Source organism: Entelurus aequoreus, linkage group LG11 (assembly GCF_033978785.1).
Source record: "Entelurus aequoreus isolate RoL-2023_Sb linkage group LG11, RoL_Eaeq_v1.1, whole genome shotgun sequence".
Lineage (NCBI taxonomy): Eukaryota > Metazoa > Chordata > Actinopteri > Syngnathiformes > Syngnathidae > Entelurus > Entelurus aequoreus.
In genome coordinates this window covers 13,518,519-13,540,720 of record NC_084741.1, presented here as the reverse complement: position 1 = coordinate 13,540,720, position 22,202 = coordinate 13,518,519, and the positions used below count along the sequence as shown (strand labels likewise).

The 22,202-nt window shown below is 34.8% G+C and overlaps 2 protein-coding genes across 3 annotated transcripts in view; one reads left to right on the top strand and one right to left on the bottom strand.

Moving 5' to 3' along the window:
- Positions 1–4,014, top strand: part of si:dkey-17m8.1 (C-Jun-amino-terminal kinase-interacting protein 4) — an 81,760-nt gene extending 77,746 nt beyond the window's left edge. For both annotated transcript variants that reach the window (XM_062062540.1, XM_062062539.1), the window contains exon 28: positions 3,602–4,014. In XM_062062540.1, the coding sequence (XP_061918524.1) occupies positions 3,602–3,720 (119 nt within the window). In that variant the 3' untranslated portion in view covers positions 3,721–4,014. The remainder of the gene's footprint in view (positions 1–3,601) is intronic.
- Positions 4,015–13,246: 9,232 nt separating this feature from the next.
- LOC133660575 (transmembrane protein 238-like) lies at positions 13,247–19,207 on the bottom strand. The gene is made up of 2 exons (XM_062064125.1): positions 19,038–19,207; positions 13,247–14,374 (listed from the first exon to the last, which is right to left on the bottom strand). The coding sequence occupies exon 2, from the start codon at positions 14,370–14,372 to the stop codon at positions 14,043–14,045; it is 330 nt and encodes a 109-aa protein (XP_061920109.1). The 5' UTR covers positions 14,373–14,374; positions 19,038–19,207; the 3' UTR covers positions 13,247–14,042.
- Between the last annotated feature and the right edge of the window lie 2,995 nt (positions 19,208–22,202).

Here is a 22,202-nt window from a genome sequence, read left to right as displayed (position 1 = left end):
TTTCAAATTGAACATTTTCAAATGATCACTTCTAAGACAGTCTTGTGAAATCACAACATCCCATTTTAACTAGCTAGCCACTAACATTTTTTAACAAATCATGAATTACTTTGCACCATGTTTGTACAAATAATAACTCATGTAAAATACAAAAGTAAACTCTCAAATTTTTAAATCATGTCACACTTTGAACTGGACACCAAATCTGTTATCTGTTTCTTTGTCAGTTAGTGGGAAGCCTGGCATTGCATGCTGTTAACTAGTGTGTTGTACTCTGGTGTGTAACTTGACACTGCAACTCTGAGTGAGTCTTGCAGATGTGCATCAGTGAGGCGTGTTCTGTGTTTGTTCTTGGTGAAGTTCATGTCAGAAAAGGCTGATTCACAAAGATAAGATTTTTCCTCATTGTTTGCGGAACCTTCTTAATCTTTTGGACATATTTTCACAGCAATCTGGCCTTAAGCTTAATTATGATAAATGTAAAATGTTAAGGATCGGAAATCCAAAGGGAACGTCCTTTCGAATGGAATGCAAAGTGCCTGTTTTGTGGACAGATGGACCAGTTAACATACTTGGTGTTGTTGTCCCAGAAAATCTGGAAGATCTAGGCTCAGTAAATTATGATAATCGACTAAGAAAGCTGGAAAAAATTATGCAATTATGGAAAGGGAAATCCCTAACCTTGTATGGTAAAATGTCTATTGCCAACTCGTTAATTATTCCTCAATTTATTTATTTGTTTTTGTCATTACCAGCTCCATCACAAAACTTTTTTAAGATTTATGAGCGGAGGGTCTTCGATTTTGTCTGGAACGGCAAACCAGAAAAGATTAAAAGAAAGGTATGAATATGGGGGCCTGAAACTTCTCAACCTTGAAGCTATGTGTCTGTCTTTAAAAGCATCAATTTTTCCAAAGATGTATTTAAACATTGAGTGGTACACAAATGTCCTGTTGGACAAAAAACATGTACCGTATCAAAAGAAATTGTATCCTTTTTTACAAGTGATCCCCTCCCAGAGAGTCTGCTGGGAAACATGGCGGGGTTCATAAAGGAAACAATCCACTCATAGTGGTGTTTTCAATTTTATGTGCCAGAAAAAAGAGACGATATTTTGCAGCAGTTAATATGGATGAACTCTAATATTGTAATAGATGGAAAGCCTTTCTTTTGGAAAAATATGTTTGAAAGAGGAATCATTTTTGTCAATGATATTATCAATGAGAATGGTAAAATTATGAAGTATGATGAATTTAGAGCTATGTATGGTGATGCTTGCTCAAGCTTTTAATTTTATCAACTAACTGGAGTAATTGGGAAAAGATGGAAACAAATAATTAATTATGGAACTACTAAATTATTAGTTTGTAAACCTCTAATAAGAAATTCTAGTTGGCAAAAAGGAACTAAAATAAATAGAAAAATATATAATTTTTATTTAATAAAGAAATCTTTGAAGGCTGCCTCATACAACACAAATGGAAAATGGGAGGACTTTTTTGACTGCCTGTTGCCATGGGATGCCATATTCAAACTAATCTATAAAACCACTATCGATGTGCAAAATCGTTATTTTCAAATTAAAATTATTTATAACTTCTTACCCACAGGGAAAATGTTAAAATTATGGAATATGACAGAGTCAGATGATTGCCGATTTTGTTGTCAGGAGCCTGAATCCACCCTGCATTTGTTTTGGTATTGTCATATTGTGTCTTTGTTTTGGGTGGAAGTTGAAAAAATGTGTTTAAGGATTGGTTTGTTTATGAAGCTTAATGTGGTTTCTGTTATTTTAGGAGAGTTAATTGACAATCATGATTTAGTCAATTTAATTATAGTACTCGGTAAAATGTTTATTTTTAAGGCCAAAAACAGATATTCACTTAGTATTACTTTCTTTAAAACATTTATTCAGTATTTTCTAACTTTAGAAAGTTACATGGTTGAAAACGATAATGATGCCAAAAAACATTAAAAAAAAGATGAGAAGTCCTCAAAGGCTTATTTTGAAAGTATAATTATGTTTATAGATTATATGATATCTGTTGTTGTGTTCCCTAATTTGAGTGACCTGGACATAATCTGGACTGTACATAAATGCTTATTTTGAAAATGTAATTTTGTTTATAAATTATATGCAATCTGTTGTGTTCCCTAATTTTTTTCTGTGTACATGAATGAAGGTGTGTGCTGCTGAGTCCGACTTGGACATTATCTGGACTGGGCCTGGTTTAAAAAACCCTTTAAACAAATCTAATTTCATTGACAACCTGGTCTGTTGAAGATAAGGCCCTTTTTTAAAAAATAAAATAAAATAAGATAAATAAATAAAAAACATTTTCTTGGATAAAAAAGAAAGTAAAACAATATAAAAATAATTACATAAAAAATAGTAATTAATGAAAATGTTAGTGGACCAGCAGCCTATACAATCATGTGTGCTTCAGGGACTGTGTCCCTTGCAGATGTGTTGTCTATGTTGTGGGAACCAGAATATTGGTAGCAGAAAGAAATAACCCCTTTTGTGTGAGTGGGTGTGGATGAGTGTGCATGGGGAGGTTGTTTGGGTTGATGCACTGATTGAAAGTGTATATTGTGTTTTTTCTATGTAGATTTAATTAAAAAAATTAAAAAAAAAAATTTTTTTTTTTTTTTACTTTTTTTTAAAATTTATTTATTTATTTATTTTTAGAACAAACCCGCGGGCGACTCATCTGGTCCTTACGGGCGACCTGGTGCCCGCGGGCACCGCGTTGGTGACCACTGATCTAGAGATTTAAAAACTTGAATAATAACACAAATAATAATACTGAATAATGACACATTTTTTCTATTTTTTGGACCAAAACCCTTTGGGGTCCCCGGGATCAAGTCTGAGTGGAAGCCTAAATGTATATTTTTTTTATACATATATTGTATTGGTTTTTAAAATAAAAATATCAAAATGGCCCCTGCTAGCTTTGATTTTTCAATGTGCGGCCTTCAGTGGAAAAAGTTTGGACACCCCTGGTCTAGACAGTCTCTCAACAGCAGGTGACGCGGACACTGCTGTCAGTCCTTGGTCAGCAAGGCCAGGCTCCGTGTCAGCAAGTTCTGCAGGTCCAGCTGAGTCCTGTTGAGCCTTTTCCTGAGTAATAGCTGTAGTTAGTATGTTCCAATAGCAGCAGAAGTGCACTTTTTGGAGAGCTGTATTATTTTCAGTTTTGTGCCCAAGGGACTGATTTTATTTAACACTATATTATTATTTATACACCTATAGTGATCACAGAGACAGGTTGTTTTTGTGTTACTGTATATACTTGTTTTTCTGAAAAATCCCACTTAATATACTTTGGGTAACAACAGTCAATATTTATTTATTTTATTTTATTTTTTGGGGGGGTAACAGTCAATATTTATTTATTTATTAGATTTTATTTTTTTCTTATATAGTAAAAGTGAGCTTTTGTTAAACCAAATATTTTTTTTTTTCCATATACAACAACCTATGTGGATTCGATAAGAGAATCGATAAGGAACCGGTTCGATAAGAGGATTCGATTATAGGCTCAAACTCGATAATTTCTTATCAAACATCATCCCTATTCCTGACTCATTGCAGGAGACGACGCCAGCGACGACGGCGTGCCGGTATCCCAGGCCGCGCCGCAGCGATCGGAACGCAGTCACATGATCATCTGGTTGAATCCCGCCTCCGCCGTGCCAAGCTGTGTCCTCTAACATTGGCTGGGCGCAACAAACTTTATCAACCTCTCCTTCGATCGATCCAAAAACACAGAAGCCTTCATGGAATTCATGTTTTTTTTTAATGGGAATGTTTTCTGTTCTTGTCACATTTATATTTCATCTACAGGTCAACTCATATCCATAATGTTTGGATTATGAACATTATTTAATTTCCTTGTCAACTGGAAGCAGGACAAAAAAAATCAGCTTTACTTCACGGATTATTTTTTTACATATTGTGTATTTTTTGTTGAGCCAAGTACTTTGAGTTACAAATACCTCCACATGCATATATATATATATATATATATATATATATATATATATATATATATATATATATATATATATATATATATATATATATATATATATATATATATATATATATATATATATATATATATACATATATATATATATACATATATATATATATACATATATATATATATATATATATATATATATATATATATATATATATACATATATATATATATATATATATACATATATATATGTATTTATTTCTATGATCATGTTCATCTTCTGCACAGCTCAAGCGGAGACATTTTTCCTACATGTTCCTATGCAATATTTAAATACAACCTGCCTTTGTTTCTTTTTTTTGCACAAAAGCTATCAACTTTACGCAAACGTGATATATGATTAGTACCTTCCAATTTGGCTTGTTCAATATAATAAGAGCACTAAAAATTAAAATATATGAGCCATTCCAAGAAATAGAATGTATAAATGCAGATGAAATTCACTGTAAAACACGTTTGACTGGAAATAAAATGTATAAATGGAATTATTGTAAACAAAAAAAACAAAACACTGTTATTCCACTAAGCCAACTGCATGTTGATCGGATTGCTTGTTTAAAAAATACAATTTAAAATATAATTACGTAGAAATCTTAAAAAACAGCATTTGTCAGTCCTCCTAAAATTGGAATATTTTGAATCAAACCCTTCGAAAATGTAATGTATTTTCATATTTATGTTACCTTTTAGAAAGAAAATACTTTAGTGGTGTTACACTGACATATTTCCCGTGTGACGGTCCACCGGAAGTTGCGGTGTTCACATCCGGTACAGGCCGTGGGAAGAACAAGTAAGTACTTTTATGTATAATTTGATATTTTGACTATTTCTTTGGGCACTGTTAAATTATCAGCACGGTATTTTAAGCACATTTTTGTTATTTGTTTTATTTATCTCTAATGTGCTCAGTGTCAACATGCTATTATAAGCTATGTTTCATGTATTTACCGATTCTATGATAAAAAGTCATTCCAGTTAAATAGCATTTTGTCAGTCCTAAAATTGGAATATTTTGAGTCAAACCCTTCAAAAAATGTAATGTATTTTCATATTTATGTTACCTTTTAGAAAGAAAATACTTTAGTGGTGTTACACTGACATATTTCCCCTGTGACGGTCCACCGGAAGTTGCGGCGTTCACATCCGGTACAGGCCGTGGGAAGAACAAGTAAGTACTTTTATGTATAATTTGATATTTTGACTATTTCTTTGGGCACGGTTAAATTCTCAGCACGATCTTTTAAGCACGTTTTTATTTTTTAATCTATAATGTGCTCAGTGTCAACATGCTATTATAAGCTATATTTCCCGTATTTACCGATTCTTTTATAAAAAGTAATTCCTGTTGTAGTACACGTTGATGACGTGTAGCACGTTAAAAGTATTTTATAGGACAAAAACACACGGACATGTTTGGAACGAGCGACTTTAATTCGGTTTTCAATCAACTGCAACTTTTTAACTTCCCGCCAGGAACTCGGCGTCGCTCCTCTGATGACGTCATCGTAGTAAACAATGGAAAACTACTCGGCCAAGATCATATTTGGACTTTTAAACAAAGTGAGGTAAATTATTTCACAAATGTTACCCTGCAAAGACCAAACTGCTATAATATAAGTTTGAAATTAATTCACTGTACTGTTTTTGTGCCAACTTTTTGATTGATTGATTGATTGAAGCTTTTATTAGTAGATTGCACAGTACAGTACATATTCCGTACAATTGACCACTAAATGGTAACACCCCAATAAGTTTTTCAACTTGTTTAAGTCGGGGTCCACGTAAATCAATTCATGGTAACTCATTATTGTATTTGTTATATCAGTGGTCCCCAACCACCGGTCCGCGGACCGATCGGTACCGGGCCGCACAAGAAATAAAAAATAAATAAAAAAGTTTAAAAAAAATTTATTTATTAAATCAACATAAAAATTACAATATATACATTATTTATCAATATAGACCAATACTGTCTGCAGGGATACAGTACGTAAGCACACATGATTGCATTTCTTTATGAAAAAAAAAAGTTCAACCCCCCCCCCCCCGGTCCGTGGGACAATTTTTCAAGCATTGACCGGTCCGCAGCTACAAAAAGGTTGGGGACCACTGCTTTATATTATAGGACTTGGTGATGTATGGCTTAGATGCAGCTGCTCGGCCATGGAAACCCATTCCGCGAAGCTCTCTGCGTACCGTACGTGGGCTAATTGGAAGGTCACATGAAGTTTGGAGCTCTGTAGCAACTGACTGTGCAGAAAGTCTTTGCACTATGCGCCTCTCTGTCGGTTTACCACTTGGTGGCTGAGTTGCTGTTGTTCCCAAACTCTACCATTTTCTTATAATAATGGAATTTTTAGGAGCGAGGAAATTTCCCGACTGGATTTCTCGCACAGGTGGCATCCTATGACAGTTCCACGCTGGAAATCACTGAGAGCGGCCCATTCTTTCGCAAATGTTTGTAGAAACAGTCTCCATGCCTAAGTGCTTGATTTGATACACCGGGCCAAGTGGTTAGGACACTTGATACTCATCATTTGGATGGCTGGCCAAATACTGTTGTCAATATAGTGTAGGTTGGTGTTATTTGCTTGTTACTCCCAAAATAAACTTTACAACTTTTTTCTACTTTAAATGTGTATCGTATATTGGTCAGTGTACCCCAGGGCAGCTGTGGCTATGAAAGTAGCTTACCACCGCCAGGTGTGAATGATTGATGGGTTCTACATGTAAAGCGACTTTGGGTACTTAGAAAAGCGCTATATAATTAAATCCCAGGTATTATTATTATTATTATTAAACCAGTGGTTCTTAACCTTGTTGGCAGTACCGAACCCCACCAGTTTCATATGCGCATTCACCGAACCCTTCTTCAGTAAAAAAAAATATATATATATATTTTTTTGAATTCAAGACAAAGTTATGTTTTTTTTTACCGGTGCACAAAATGAACCGTGCATGAACTCACAACAATTTACACACTTGCAAATCAGTGTGACTTCTGCTGTTGCCGTATCCATAATACGCCGATATGGAGAAGTTTTTATTCACACAATGAGTCGGGTGTGTCTCGACGTCCGCGGCGGAGGGTCCACCGAACCCCTAGGGTTCGATCCAACTCAGGTTAAGAACCACTGGTCTAAACAAAACTTTAGTTCATTTTTGTACAAGGGTCCTAAGCTGAAGATGACGTATTTGACTAAAATAAAAATCTTAATAGTTTGACTGATATTTGCTGAGTAGTCTTTTTTTAACAAAAATAACTTTATTAGAACGCACACACCATTTATTGGAACAATATAGAACAACAGAATGAACAGTTCCTCGAAAGAGGAAATATAAAGAAATAAAGCATTTTTGAAAAACTAATTGGTTTTTTGGGAAACTATTTTGGTCCAAATAGCTTAAGGATTCACACCAAAAATTCGATAATCCAAATATGACATAAAAGGCCTACTGAAATTATTTTTTTTTTATTTAAACGGGGATAGCAGATCTATTCTATGTGTCATACTTGATCATTTTGCGATATTGCCATATTTTTGCTGAAAGGATTTAGTATAGAACACTGACGATAAAGATCGCAACTTTTGGTATCTGATAAAAAAAAGGCTTGCCCCTACCGGAAGTAGCGTGACGTAGTCAATTGAACATATACGCAAAGTTCCCTATTGTTTACAATGATGGCCGCCAGAAGTGAGAGAGATTCGGACCGAGAAAGCGACGATTTCCCCATTAATTTGAGCGAGGATGAAAGATTTGTGGATGAGGAAAGTGCAAGTGAAGGACTAGTGGGGAGTTGAAGCTATTCAGATAGGGAAGATGCTGTGAGAGTCGGGGGTGACCTGATATTCAGCTGGGAATGACTACAACAGTAAATAAACACAAGACATATATATACTCTATTAGCCACAACACAACCAGGCTTATATTTAATATGCCACAAATTAATCCCGCATAAAAACACCTAGGTGTTTGTTATGTTAGCTCCTAGCTACTAGCTCGAGCTAGTTATAGCTCGAGCGGGTAATATGGACGGGATCCCGTATATATAACCCGCCAATACAATTCAAACACCTGCACAACACACACACTCACTCAGCCCAAAGAACCGTTCACCTAACCCAAGGTTCATAAAGCTTATATATTTAACCAAAGTTACGTACATGACACTCACGTACGGGCAAGCAATCAAATGTTTGGAAGCGCGCGGGTGGGACCTGATATTCAGCTGGGAATGACTACAACAGTAAATAAACACAAGACATATATATACTCTATTAGCCACAACACAACCAGGCTTATATTTTATATGCCACAAATTAATCCCGCATAACAAACCCCTAGGTGTTTGTTATGCTAGCTCCTAGCTACCAGCTCGAGCTAGTTATAGCAAGCGATCAAATGTTTGGAAGCGCAGCTACGTACTCACGGTATCGCGTCCGTGTATCCAAATCAAAGTCCTCCTGGTTAGAGTCTCTGTTGTCCGAGTTCTTCGATCTTGACTGCATCTTTCGGGAATGTAAACAAACACCGGCTGTGTTGTGTTGCTGACTTCCCTCGCAAAATATCCACTTCGCACCAACAACTTTCTTCTTTGCTTGCTCAGCTTCTTTCTCCATAATGCAATGAACAAATTGCAACAGATTCACCAACACAGATGTCCAGAATACTGTGGAATAATGCGATGAAAACAGCTATTTCGTATTGGCTTCAATGGGGAAGCCATACCTCTGTTAAACTGGCTACGTCACGCGCATACGTCATCATACCGAGACGTTTTCAAGCGGAAGTGTGGCGGGAAATTTAAAATTGCACTTTATAAGTTAACCCGGCCGTATTGGCATGTGTTGCAATAAGGGATGTCCGATAATGGCTTTTTGCCGATATCCGATATGCCGATATTGTCCAACTCTTTAATTACCGATACCGATATCAACCGATATATACAGTCGTGGAATTAACACATTATTATGCCTAATTTGGACAACCAGGTATGGTGAAGATAAGGTACTTTTTAAAAAAATTAATCAAATAAAATAAGATAAATAAATTAAAAACATTTTCTTGAATAAAAAAGAAAGTAAAACAATATAAAAACAGTTACATAGAAACTAGTAATGAATGAAAATTAGTAAAATTAACTGTTAAAGGTTAGTATTATTAGTGGAGCAGCAGCACGCACAATCATGTGTGCTTACGGACTGTATCCCTTGCAGACTGTATTGATATATATTGATATATAATGTAGGAACCAGAATATTAATAACAGAAATAAACAACCCTTTTGTGTGAATGAGTGTAAATGGGGTGGGTTGGTGCACTAATTGTAAGTGTATCTTTTGTTTTTTATGTGGATTTAATAAAAAACAAAAAAAACGATACCGATAATAAAAAAAACGATACCGATAATTTCCGATATTACATTTTAACGCATATATCGGCCGATACTATCGGCAGGCCGATATTATCGGACATCTCTAGTTTGGGGTCATTGTCCTGTGGGACCCCGTTTTTATGACTTGATGGGGTGCCTGGGATCCCATTTTGAAAATTCCTAGCGCCAACACTGAGCACCGCTTGTGGTCTAAAATAACACCCCAAAACTAGGGGTGTAACGGTACGTGTATTTGTATTGAACCGTTTCGGTACGGGGGTTTCGGTTGGGCTCGGAGGTGTACCGAACGAGTTTCCACACGGACATATTAAGTAGCCGCCTCCGCTTCCTTCTGCCTCTGTCAGTCCTCTACACAGCACCAAGCATTGTCCCACCCACACAACCATCTGATTGGTTACACACAGAGCGGTAACAGCCAATCAGCAGTGCGTATTCAGAGCGCGTGTAGTCAGTGCTTAGCGTTTAGCAGGTCATCATCAGGCTGCGGACTCTCCCCAAATGATAATAAAAACCTCCCAGTCAACTACTAGTAACATCACTATGAGCCCCTTGACCTCGGCTTGAGGTGAAGGTTAATTAGCTTTTAGCGCAGGGGTCACCAACGCGGTGCCCGCGGGCACCAGGTAGCCCGTAAGGACCAGGTGAGTAGCCCGCTGGCCTGTTCTAAAAATAGCTCAAATACCAGCACTTACCAGTGAGCTGCCTCTATTTTTTAAATTGTATTTATTTACTAGCAAGCTGGTCTCGCTTTGCCTGACATTTTTAATTCTAAGAGAGACAAAACTCAAATAAAATTTGAAAATCCAAGAAAATATTTTAAAGACTTGGTCTTCACTTGTTTAAATAAATTCATGATTTTTTTTACTTTGCTTCTTATAACTTTCAGAAAGACAATTTTAGAGAAAAAAATACAACCTTAAAAATGATTTTAGGATTTTTAAACACATATACCTTTTTACCTTTTAAATTCCTTCCTCTTCTTTCCTGACAATTTAAATCAATGTTCAAGTACATTAATTTTTTTTATTGTAAAGAATAATAAATACATTTTAATTGAATTCTTCATTTTAGCTTCTGTTTTTTCGACGAAGAATATTTGTGAAATATTTCTTCAAACTTATTATGATTAAAATTCAAAACAATTATTCCGGCAAATCTAGAAAATCTATAGAATCAAATTTAAATCTTATTTCAAAGTCTTTTGAATTTCTTTTAAAATTTTTGTTCTGGAAAATCTAGAAGAAATAATGATTTGTCTTTGTTAGAAATATAGCTTGGTCCAATTTGTTATATATTCTAACAAAGTGTAGATTGGATTTTAACGTATTTAAAACATGTCATCAAAATTCTAAAATTAATCTTAATCAGGAAAAATTAGTAATGATGTTCCATAAATTATTTTTTTAATTTTTTCAAAAATATTCAAATTAGCTAGTTTTTCTCTTCTTTTTTTCGGTTGAATTTTGAATTTTAAAGAGTCGAAATTGAAGATAAACTGTTTCAAAATGTAATTGTCATTTTTTTCGTGTTTTCTCCTCTTTTAAACCGTTCAATTAAGTGTAAATATCATTAATTATTAATAATAACATAGAGTTAAAGGTAAATTGAGCAAATTGGCTATTTCTGGCCATTTATTTAAGTGTGTATCAAACTGGTAGCCCTCCGCATTAATCAGTACCCAAGAAGTAGCTCTTGCTTTCAAAAAGGTTGGTGACCCCTGTTTTAGCGTAACGTTAACTAATTTTGCGGTGTGTGTGTGTTACGGACAGCAAAGCCCTGTCTGTCTGTTATTTCACTTCACCTTTTTCTGTGTTGATTGAGCTGTGTTGAAGCAGCAAAAAAGGACATTATGTTAAATGAAGAGTTTCTGTCTCTGATAGTTGATATAATAATGTAAGTGCATCATTAAGCCTACATGAACTCCATGGTGTTCAGGGATGAATAGTCTCTCCTATTGCTATTGTACTATTTTTTCCAGCTATAGTTACATGAATCATTAGTAATGCAGCAGCTTAGTTTTGAATGGCAGGGTCCCTGCTATCACATGTTGATAAAAATATAACATTTACATCATAAATAAACTACAGGCTTCCCGAATGCTGTAATAAATTAAGCATGATGAGTTGACTTGAAACTGTTTAATGTTGCACTTTTTACATGTAGAAGAAAAGTTTTGTCATTTTATTTAATCCGAGCAACAACTTGAGGCAGTTTAATGTTGATTAACGTGGGCAGAATTATTATAGTGTTCCCAATGTTAAAAGGATAAAGCCATTGTTTACACATTTGGTAAATAAATAACCAAAAAATGTATATTTTGTTGTTTTCTTATGCTAGGTTCACACCAACGGCGCTTTAAAGCGGCATGCAAAGCGGCGTTAAAGCGTAACAAAGCCTGATTAAAGCGTGAGGGTCCTAATGGATGGTGGGAAAGCTTGTAGTGAAGCGGTACATGCGGCAAGTTCGCCAAAATTTTTTAAACGGTTTAAAAAAATTCTGCGCTCTGTCAAGAATGGAATAAAGCGCAGAGAGAGTGACAATGCGTGACAAAGCTCAGCAAAGCTTGACTCAAAGCGTAGGAAAGCTTAACAGATCTAGGTTCAAAGCGCAATAAGAAGTGACTGTGATATTGACTAGTGACATTGAAACTTTATGTAAAACCAACACAGGATTACAAATCCATTCTCTTTTGCATCATTGCCTTTTTTATACGATGATCATTGTTTCTGTACTTCTGCTGTTTGATGTTGCAGTTTGACATTACTGTCTATCATTTTTCTGTATGAAAATGTTAATAATAAAGAGAATATGTTACGTTTAAAAGAAATGCCTTGTATTATTGTCAACTAGCATAAGAAATGAAAGATAGATATTTATTAAGATGACAAAGAAATAAAAGAAATGAAGATATAAAACATAATATAACGGGGAAAAAAAGAGAAATTGAAAAAAATAAATGAATATAAAAAATAAAAGAAATGCCTTTTATTATAGTCAACTAGCATACGAAATGAAAGATAGATATTTATTAAGATGACAAAGAAATAAAAGAAATGAAGATATAAAACATAATAAATAATAAACATAATACAACGAAAAAAAAGAGAAATTGAAAAAATAAATGAATATAAAAAATGTGTGGAAAACAGTATGAGTTTTTCACTTTTTTTTTTTACTTATTTTTTTATCATATTTCTCTTTTTTATTACATTATGTGTTTTATCCTGTATATAATAAAACAAAAAGAGAAATCAAATAAATAGATAAATCTAAAAAAATGTGGGGAAAACTTAGTATACTGAGTTTTTCACATTTTTTTTTTACTTATTTGTTTATCATATTTCTCTTTTTTATTACATTATGTGTTTTATCCTGTATATAATAAAACAAAAAGAGAAATCAAATAAATAGATAAGTCTAAAAAAATGTGGGGAAAACTTAGTATACTGAGTTTTTCACTTTTTTTTTTACTTATTTGTTTATCATATTTCTCTTTTTTATTACATTATGTGTTTTATCCTGTATATAATAAAACAAAAAGAGAAATCAAATAAATAGATAAGTCTAAAAAAATGTGGGGAAAACTTAGTATACTGAGTTTTTCACTTTTTTTTTTACTTATTTGTTTATCATATTTCTCTTTTTTATTACATTATGTGTTTTATCCTGTATATAATAAAACAAAAAGAGAAATCAAATAAATAGATAAATCTAAAAAAATGTGGGGGAAACTTAGTATACTGAGTTTTTCCACATTTTTTTCTTATTTTTGTTGTAACAATGCACAACAGAGCTTGATAATCGTGTCAGAGCCTGATTTAAAGCGTCAGGATCGCATCAAAGCGTAATAAAGTTCAATAAAGCGTAATAAAACGTATCAAAGCGCGATTTAAAGCGTATCAAAGCGGCATCAAATCGTGAGGAACGGTAACAAAGCGGCAACTAATTCGTATCAGAGCGTATCAAAGCATAACATTACTTCGGAGATCGGGATATTCGTGGAAAAATTGACAAAAATGACGGCGCTTTGCTCGCCGCTTTAAAGCGCGGAAAGCGCCGTTGGTGTGAACCAGGCATTACTGTACCGAAAATGAACCGGACCGTGACCTCTAAACCGAGGTACGTACCGAACCAACATTTTTGTGTACTGTTACACCCCTTTTATTTACTGTATTTTTACAAATAAAATATAGAAATATTAATTTTATTTTTTTCTTATTTAGTTTCTAATTGTATTTATTTTGATTCACTTACTTTTCTAATCTTCCAATCTCTGTTATCAAATTTCCAATCTGACACTCATTTCTGACTTCCAAACAACACGAAAGTGCTTTTCTCCAAGTTCATTTTTGCAAGTTATCCCTCAAAAAAGCACTTCCTGTTTATAACGTACATGATTAAGAAGTAGCGGACCCAGGATTGACCCCTGTGGGACACCCCACATGTATTTTACTTAGTAACATTTCAAGTGAACGATATCAGTCTGGCATCGAGCATCAGTATCGGCCCCTTTTGAAGAAGAAGCTCACTTCAGCCTCGTATTGAAATTTCTTTTTTGAAGCAGTGGCACTCCTTGAAGCGCGCGTCTACGTCGGGCTGCTGTGTGTCCTGGGCAGACGTATCCTCCTGCTCAGGGACCGAGCCAGGCGGTCCACGGCTCCGCCCATGGGGCCCCCCAGCTCCTTCCTGGAGGTCAGGCCCTCGATGTTGCCGCTGTACCACAGCACCCAGCCCGCCAAGGACAGCAGCACCAGCAGAGCCCCCGAGTACACCAGGAGATCCCCGAAGTCTCGTCCGCGGATCTCCAGGGGGGCGAAGACCCCCAAGAGCAGGGAGATCACCCCCAGGAGGTCCATCAGCACCGCGAAGACCAAGGCCAGCCTGCAGTGGGACAAGCCGTCGTACTTGTGTGCCATTTCTGCACAAAGAGAAGACATGTTGCTTTTATTTCAACCATTTATTTTCTCTCACGACCCCCCTTAGGGGGAAGAAGGGTTTTTCACGCCCCCCCTCCTCCTGATGTTTTCCATCTGGATGTGTCAAGATAGTTCTTTACTGAAGATGCTATTAAGACATTGCCTCTCACGCCCCCTTTCCTCCGACATCTCATGGTGCCCCCCCCGGGGGGCCCGTCCCACTATTAATTACTTTCTGTCACGCCCCCCCAAAAGGGACTGACTTATTTTCATGCCCCCCCTTGAATTTATTGTTAATAGTTTCATGTTTGTGTCGAGAAAGTTCTTTTCTAACACCTATTTTTTTGCAAATATTAGCTCATTTGGAATTTGATGCCTGCAGCATGTTTCAAAAAAGCTGGCACAAGTGGCAAAAAAGACTGAGAAAGTTGAGGAATGCCCATCAAACACTTCTTTGGAACATCCCACAGGTGAACATGGCTAATTGGGAACAGGTGGGTGCCATGATTGGGTGAAAAAGCAGCTTCCGTGAAATGCTCAGTCGTTCACAAACAAGGACGGGGCGAGGGTCACCGCTTTGTCAACAAATGCCTGAGCAAATTGTTTAAGAAGGACATTTCTCAACCAGCTATTGCAAGGAATTTAGGGATTTCACCATCTACGCTCCGTAATATCATCAAAAGGTTCAGAGAATCTGGAGAAATCACTGCACGTAAGCCATGATATTACGCACCTTGGATTCCTCATGCGGTACTGCATCAAAAAGCGACATCGGTGTGTAAAGGATATCACCACATGGGCTCAGGAACACTTCAGAAAACCACTGTCAGTAACTACAGTTTGTCGCTACATCCGTAAGTGCAAGTTAAAACTCTACTATGCAAAGCTAAACCCATTTATCAACAACACCCAGAAACTCCGCCGGCTTCGCTGGGCCCGAGCTCATCTAAGACGGACTGACGCAAAGTGGAAAAGTGTTCTGTGGTTCTGTCGAGTCCACATTTCAAATTGTTTTCGGGAAACTGTGGACGTCGTGTCCTCCGGACCAAAGAGGAAAAGAACCATCCGGATTGTTCTAGGCGCAAAGTGTAAAAGGCAGCATGTGTGATGGTATGGGGGTGTATTAGTGCCCAACTTACACATCTGTGAAGGCACCATTAATGCTGAAAGGTACATACAGCTTTTGGAGCAACATATGTTGCCATCCAAGCAACGTTATCATGGACGCCCCTGCTTATTTCAGCAAGACGATGCAAAGTAATAGTAAAAGAGTGCAGGTACTAGACTGGCCTGCCTGTAGTCCAGACATTGAAAATGTGTGGTGCAATATTAAGGCTAAAATATGAGAAGGGAGACTGTTGAACAACTTAAGCTGTACATCAGGGGTGTCCAAAGTGCGGCCCGGAGGCCCATTTGCGGCCCGCAGCTAATTGTTTACCGGCCCGCCACACATTCTGGAAATGCTATTGCAAAAATTTAAAAAACATTTAAAAAGTGGAATGAGGTGAAATCTAACTAGAAAAAGTTGCAATGTTGACACAAAGCTACCATGCAGGCTTTGTTTTTTTTTTTTACTTTTGTCTTTCTTTCTTTTTTCTTTTTTTGCCATTGCTCCAAAAAAACTAACAAAACAATGTTATAATGAATTATTGACCTATTCAAGGCTCCATTTATTTCAAATATTTCACTTTAAAATGTTTTATGTGGGAAATATTGCATACATTGTGTGGTTGCCATACAAAAACATCAACATTTTATTTGACAAAAGAGCATAAAACAAACAAAAATAATACTTCAAACGTAAAATGGACAGATATATCTGAAGTTGAGCTCGTAACTTAAGTGTTGAAAGTATATAAAAAAACTAATAAAAATATATCACTTTCTGAGTGGGGCAACTTTTGGATCCCAAATATATTTAATGGGATTGTATTTATCTTTTCACTGTGATTACTCAAAAATAATAATGAATTAAAATCAATGGTGTCTTGCATTATTGATATTTCTAAGGCTCTAATTACTTCACATCAAACATTGCTTTCTGAATGTTTTGGGCAGTGGGGGAAATACTGCATATTTCAGTTTTATTATAACAAACTAAGTTGTCTTTGACAGAAAAGGCATAAAACCTTTTTGTTTTTGTAAACTTTATATCAACCTGAAGTTGATATACTGTACAGATTTACTGTAAGCGTTATATAAATTAAAAAAAAATAATTTGACTTGTTTTTAACATTTTAATGACTTAGACCCTTTATGGTCCCCGGGAGCCCTAAAGGTAAAAACAAACAAAATCCACATATTTTGTTACGGTTTGAAAATGTAAAATATCAAAATGGCCCCCGCATGCTTTAATTTTTTCCGTGTGCGGCCCTCAGTGGAAAAAGTTTGGACACCCCTGCTGTACATCAAGCAAGAATGGGAAAGAATTCCACATCAAAAATGTGCCTCCTCAGTTCCCAAACCTTTACTGAGTGTTGTTAAAAGGAAAGGCCATGTAACACAGTGGTAAAAATGCCTTTTTTGCAATGTGTTGCTGCCATTAAATTCTAAGTTCATGATTTTTTGCTAAAAAAAAGTGAAGTTTCTCAGTGTGAACATGAAATATCTTGTCTTTGCAGTCTATTCAATTGAATATAAGTTGAAAAGGATTTGCAAATCATTGTATTCTCTTTTTATTTACCATTTACACAATGTGACAACTTCACTGCTTTTGGGTTTTGTATATATAATAGACACCCCTATATATACTGTGTGTGTGTGTATGTATATATATATATATACACTACCGTTGAAAAGTTTGGGGTCACATTGAAATGTCCTTATTTTTGAAGGAAAAGCACTGTACTTTTCAATGAAGATAACTTTAAACTAGTCTTAACTTTGAAGAAATACACTCTATACATTGCTAATGTGGTAAATGACTATTCTAGCTGCAAATGTCTGGTTTTTGGTGCAATATCTACATAGGTGTATAGAGGCCCATTTCCAGCAACTATCACTCCAGTGTTCTAATGGTACAATGTGTTTGCTCATTGGCTCAGAAGGCTAATTGATGATTAGAAAACCCTTGTGCAATCATGTTCACACATCTGAAAACAGTTTAGCTCGTTACAGGAGCTACAAAACTGACCTTCCTTTGAGCAGATTGAGTTTCTGGAGCATCACATTTGTGGGGTCAATTAAACGCTCAAAATGGCCAGAAAAAGAGAACTTTCATCTGAAACTCTACAGTCTATTCTTGTTCTTAGAAATGAAGGCTATTCCACAAAATTGTTTGGGTGACCCCAAACAATATATATATATATATATATATATATATATATATATATATATATATATATATATATATATATATATATATATATATATATATATATATATATATATATATATATATATATATATATACATAGCTAGAATTCACTGAAAGTCAAGTATTTCATGCATATATATATATATATATATATATATATATATATATATATATATATATATACATGTATATATATACATATATATATATATATATATATATGTATATATATATATATATATGTATATATATATATGTATATGTATATATGTATATGTATATATATATATATATATGTATATATGTATATGTATATACATATATATATATATGTGTATATATATATATATATATATATATGTATATATGTATATATATATATATGTATATATATATGTATATACATGTATATATATATATATATATATATATATATATATATGTATATATATATATATATATATACATGTATATATATATATATATATACATGTATGTATATATATATATATATATATATATATATATATATATATATATATATATGTATATATATATATATATATATATATATGTATATATATATATATATATATATATATATATATATATATATATATATGTATATATATATGTATATATATATATATATATATATATATATATATATATGTATATATATATATATATGTATTACACCTTCTAGTTTCAAACCACGGGTTGCTGTATTTAAACTGAACAGTGACCAATAATTGTGTACCCCCAGTGTATTTATACACAATATATAACAAAACTAGTTTGCTTCTTCATTTTAGTCATATATTACTCAATATTTGAAAACAATGCTTAATTTCAGCTATAATAATCACACAGTAAGGTTAGTATGACATGTACTTATTGATATAAAATAATGGAGCGCAGGTCTTGTTGTTAATTTACTTTTTGAGAAGCTCTGCTAAAAAAAAAAGTGGATTTAAGACAACTTCGAAGATACGTTACACTTTAAATTTTAGTCGACTAAACTTACTGTAATTTGACTCGACTAAAATCCATTTAGATGGCAAAAATATGACTAAAACTACATTCAAAACTGCTGTCAATTTTATTTTATTTTTTTAAATCGAACAACTTAAGGAAAATCCTTCAAATCTGCTGATTCCATCATTTTTTTCCCAAAGGGGTTGAAACTTGAATTGGGTGAGGTGTTCAAAGAAAAGTCATAGGTGCCACACCTGTGTCCTGCCAGCAGGAAATAACTCACCTGAAGTCCCTGAACGTAGCACCAGAGTTTTGTATACAATGACGTAAAATACAAAGAAAAAGCCATCACCACACTCAAAAAGGTTTACCTTTTGAAGGAGCCTGTTTTGCAGAAGTGCGGGTAAAGAGTTCAGCCGAGACCTTGTGAAATGTTCAGTCGAGTCGCCAGTAAACTGAAACCTGACACCTCACCTGCTCTACCTGTCCTGTGGTTGGACTCCACCGCGCAGGAAAAGTCGTGAAAATGTGTTTTTTTTCGCACAAAGTCACCCCTACTAAAAAAAAAAGCACCAATTTGTTTATTTATTTGATTTACCATCGTATTTATACAATATTAAAATGTATTTTCAACGGATCTGACGTCGGAGTAACATAACCGGAAATGACGTCAAGGTATTACCAAAAAAAGAACACTAAAATACTCGTAGTTTGTCAGCTGCCATCTCACCCAAATTAATAAACATTTCCCCCAAATGACATTAAAGATAGCTTTATTTAGTTGTTTGTTTATATTACATATACCACTTCACCGTCATACGCCATTGTTAACGTAACCGGAAGTAGTTAGCTTGTTGGCTAGTATGGGTGAGGGCGGACCTACGTCACTTCCGCCTACCAATCCCCTAGCAACCGGGAATTCGTTGAAAACAAACCAGCTCACAGCGAACACAGCATTGACAGAAAAAGCATTTAACGAGCGTTGTGGCTTGGAAGTCGGCGTTAAATCCTTCATTTACGCATTTTTACTTATTCGCTTATCGTGTGAAAAAACGAAAATGTATTATTTGCGTCAGACTCGTCTCAGTGAACTTTAAAGCTTCTCAGGCTTAGCTTAGCTTGCTAGTTAGCTTAGCCTGCGCGCTACTAAGAAAGAGACGCGGAAGATCAAGTGTTAGTGTATAAAATATTGAGAGATTTGAGGGCTACATGTATTGTTTAAGTACAACTGTTTTTCGCCAGGTGTTCTTTGGCCGCCCTGGCTTACGTTTTCCCGGTGGTGTCCATCTTAACGCTGCCTTTGGTATCCTCTCGTTGTCCGGTTTTCGAAAATAGCTAGCTAGGCTATAGACTATATAGTATATACCGCATGTTATTTTTGTACAACAACAACTTCAGCTGTCGAACGTTATCTATTAGGGACTGTAGAGAGTGAACTCCACATACTAAAGCAATGGTTTGATGCCAATAAACTATCAATCAACCTAAATAAAACAAAATACATAATTTTTGGAAATAGGAAAAATAACAAACAGTGTCATATAAGAATTGATGATATGGAGATAGAAAGGGTGTATTCAACAACATTTTTGGGAATCCATATAGATGATAAATTAAATTGGAAACTGCACATAAATATACTTAAGACAAAGATGGCAAAAAATATTGCTATGTTACATAAAATAAAAAACTCCGTAAATCAAAAGGCTCTTATCATGTTATATAATTCTTTTGTACTTCCTTATCTTAATTATTGTGTCGAAATCTGGGGTAACAATTACAAAACAAACATTAAATCTATATTCTTACTTCAAAAGAAAGCGATTAGAATTGTAAATTATGCAGATTATCATGACCATACCAATGCTCTGTTTATTAAATTAAAAACATTAAAACTGCACGATCTTGTTGACCTCAACACTGCTATTGTGACGTACAAAGCTCATAACCACATGCTGCCTGGGTGTCTACAGGAGAGGTTTAAACCCAGAGAGAATCCCTATGACCTCAGAGGTTCAGCTGTCTTCCAGAAAGCTAAGATAAGAACAAGCTTAAAAAGTAGATGTGTTTCTGTCAGGGGGGTTCAACTGTGGAACAGCTTGGATTATTCCTTAAAATGTTCCAGTTCTATTCACACATTTAAAAAACACTTTAAGACCAATGTCTTGAAAAAATATATCACTCTAGAATCAACACAGTAGTTAATACTATGATCAATGTTAATTCAAATACTAAATGTGGGTTATAAATAATAATGGAAGTACAATTGTTTGTATATAGTATATAAATTGGTACAAAGGTTTAACATGTCTACAAGGATATTTCACATGCCTTTACTGTGTATATAATTGAACTGTGTTTATGTTATGTATAATGTGTACTTATAATATGTTGTACAATGGACATTCAATAATTTTCGGAAGTTTATTTTGTACTTGACATTGTTTATAGGGTTAGGCGCAATAAGTGTTCAACTTCAGCCTAAACCCTTTCGGTCTGCAACATTTTCATTTTCAATTTAAGAATGTACAACTGTTTGTTTATTTTGTTGACGATTGACCGAAGAATAATAAACTTGAAACTTATAAGGTAAAAATTCAACAAGTACAACATTAGCACGGACGGTATAGCCAAGTTGTGGTTAAGAAGGTGGATTTTTGTTCCTTATATTTACCAGAAACGAAGTGATCCGAACACACGACCCGGGACTTTGGGGGACTCCAGTGAGAACCGTCCTCGTTTTCCCAGTGTAAAGCTGCGAGCCATTTGTCTCGTCTCTGTGGGCTTTTATCACGCTTTGGCAGAACAAAATACAACCTTTGTTTTCCCTGTTTCCAGTTGTGGTTAGCACAACCAAAAACAACAGTTTTTCGGCATTTTGGAGGCAGAATGACGGGTTTAATCAGCGTAGGTCGACAGGTTAAAGAGTAATGGCAACGGTTTGTTTTCAACGCCAGTCTCGTTGCTATGGCTCGAAGAACCCGTATGTAGCTCAGTTGCCCGGATGTCTGCCCTCACCCATAACTTGAAAAAATGCTGTTTTACATATACATTACTAAAAGGCTTGTCAGCGAGCACCTGCCCTTAAAAAGTAACTAGTTCCTTCAAATGACATTAAATATTGCTTTATTTGGTTGAGTGTATTTACATTACATTTACCACCTTATCATTCACCATTGTTAACGTAACCCGTGCCGGAAGTAGTTAGCTTGTTAACTAGCGCGTCTAAATAAATGTTTTTGAAAAAAATTACCAAAATGCTCACAACTTGCGAGCTAACATTACACCTTAAAAATAATCTATTATCCTTAATGATATTTAAATTTTGTTTTATTTAGTTGTGTATTTATATTACATTTACCACTTCGCCGTCATACGCCATTGTTAACGTAACCGGAAGTAGTTAGCTTGTTAGCCAGCATAATTTAAAAAAAAAAATGCTGTTTTATGACTAATGACTTAAATTCTTGTCAGTGAGCACCACACCTTAAAACGTATCTAGTTCCTTCAAATGACATTAAATATTACTTTATTTG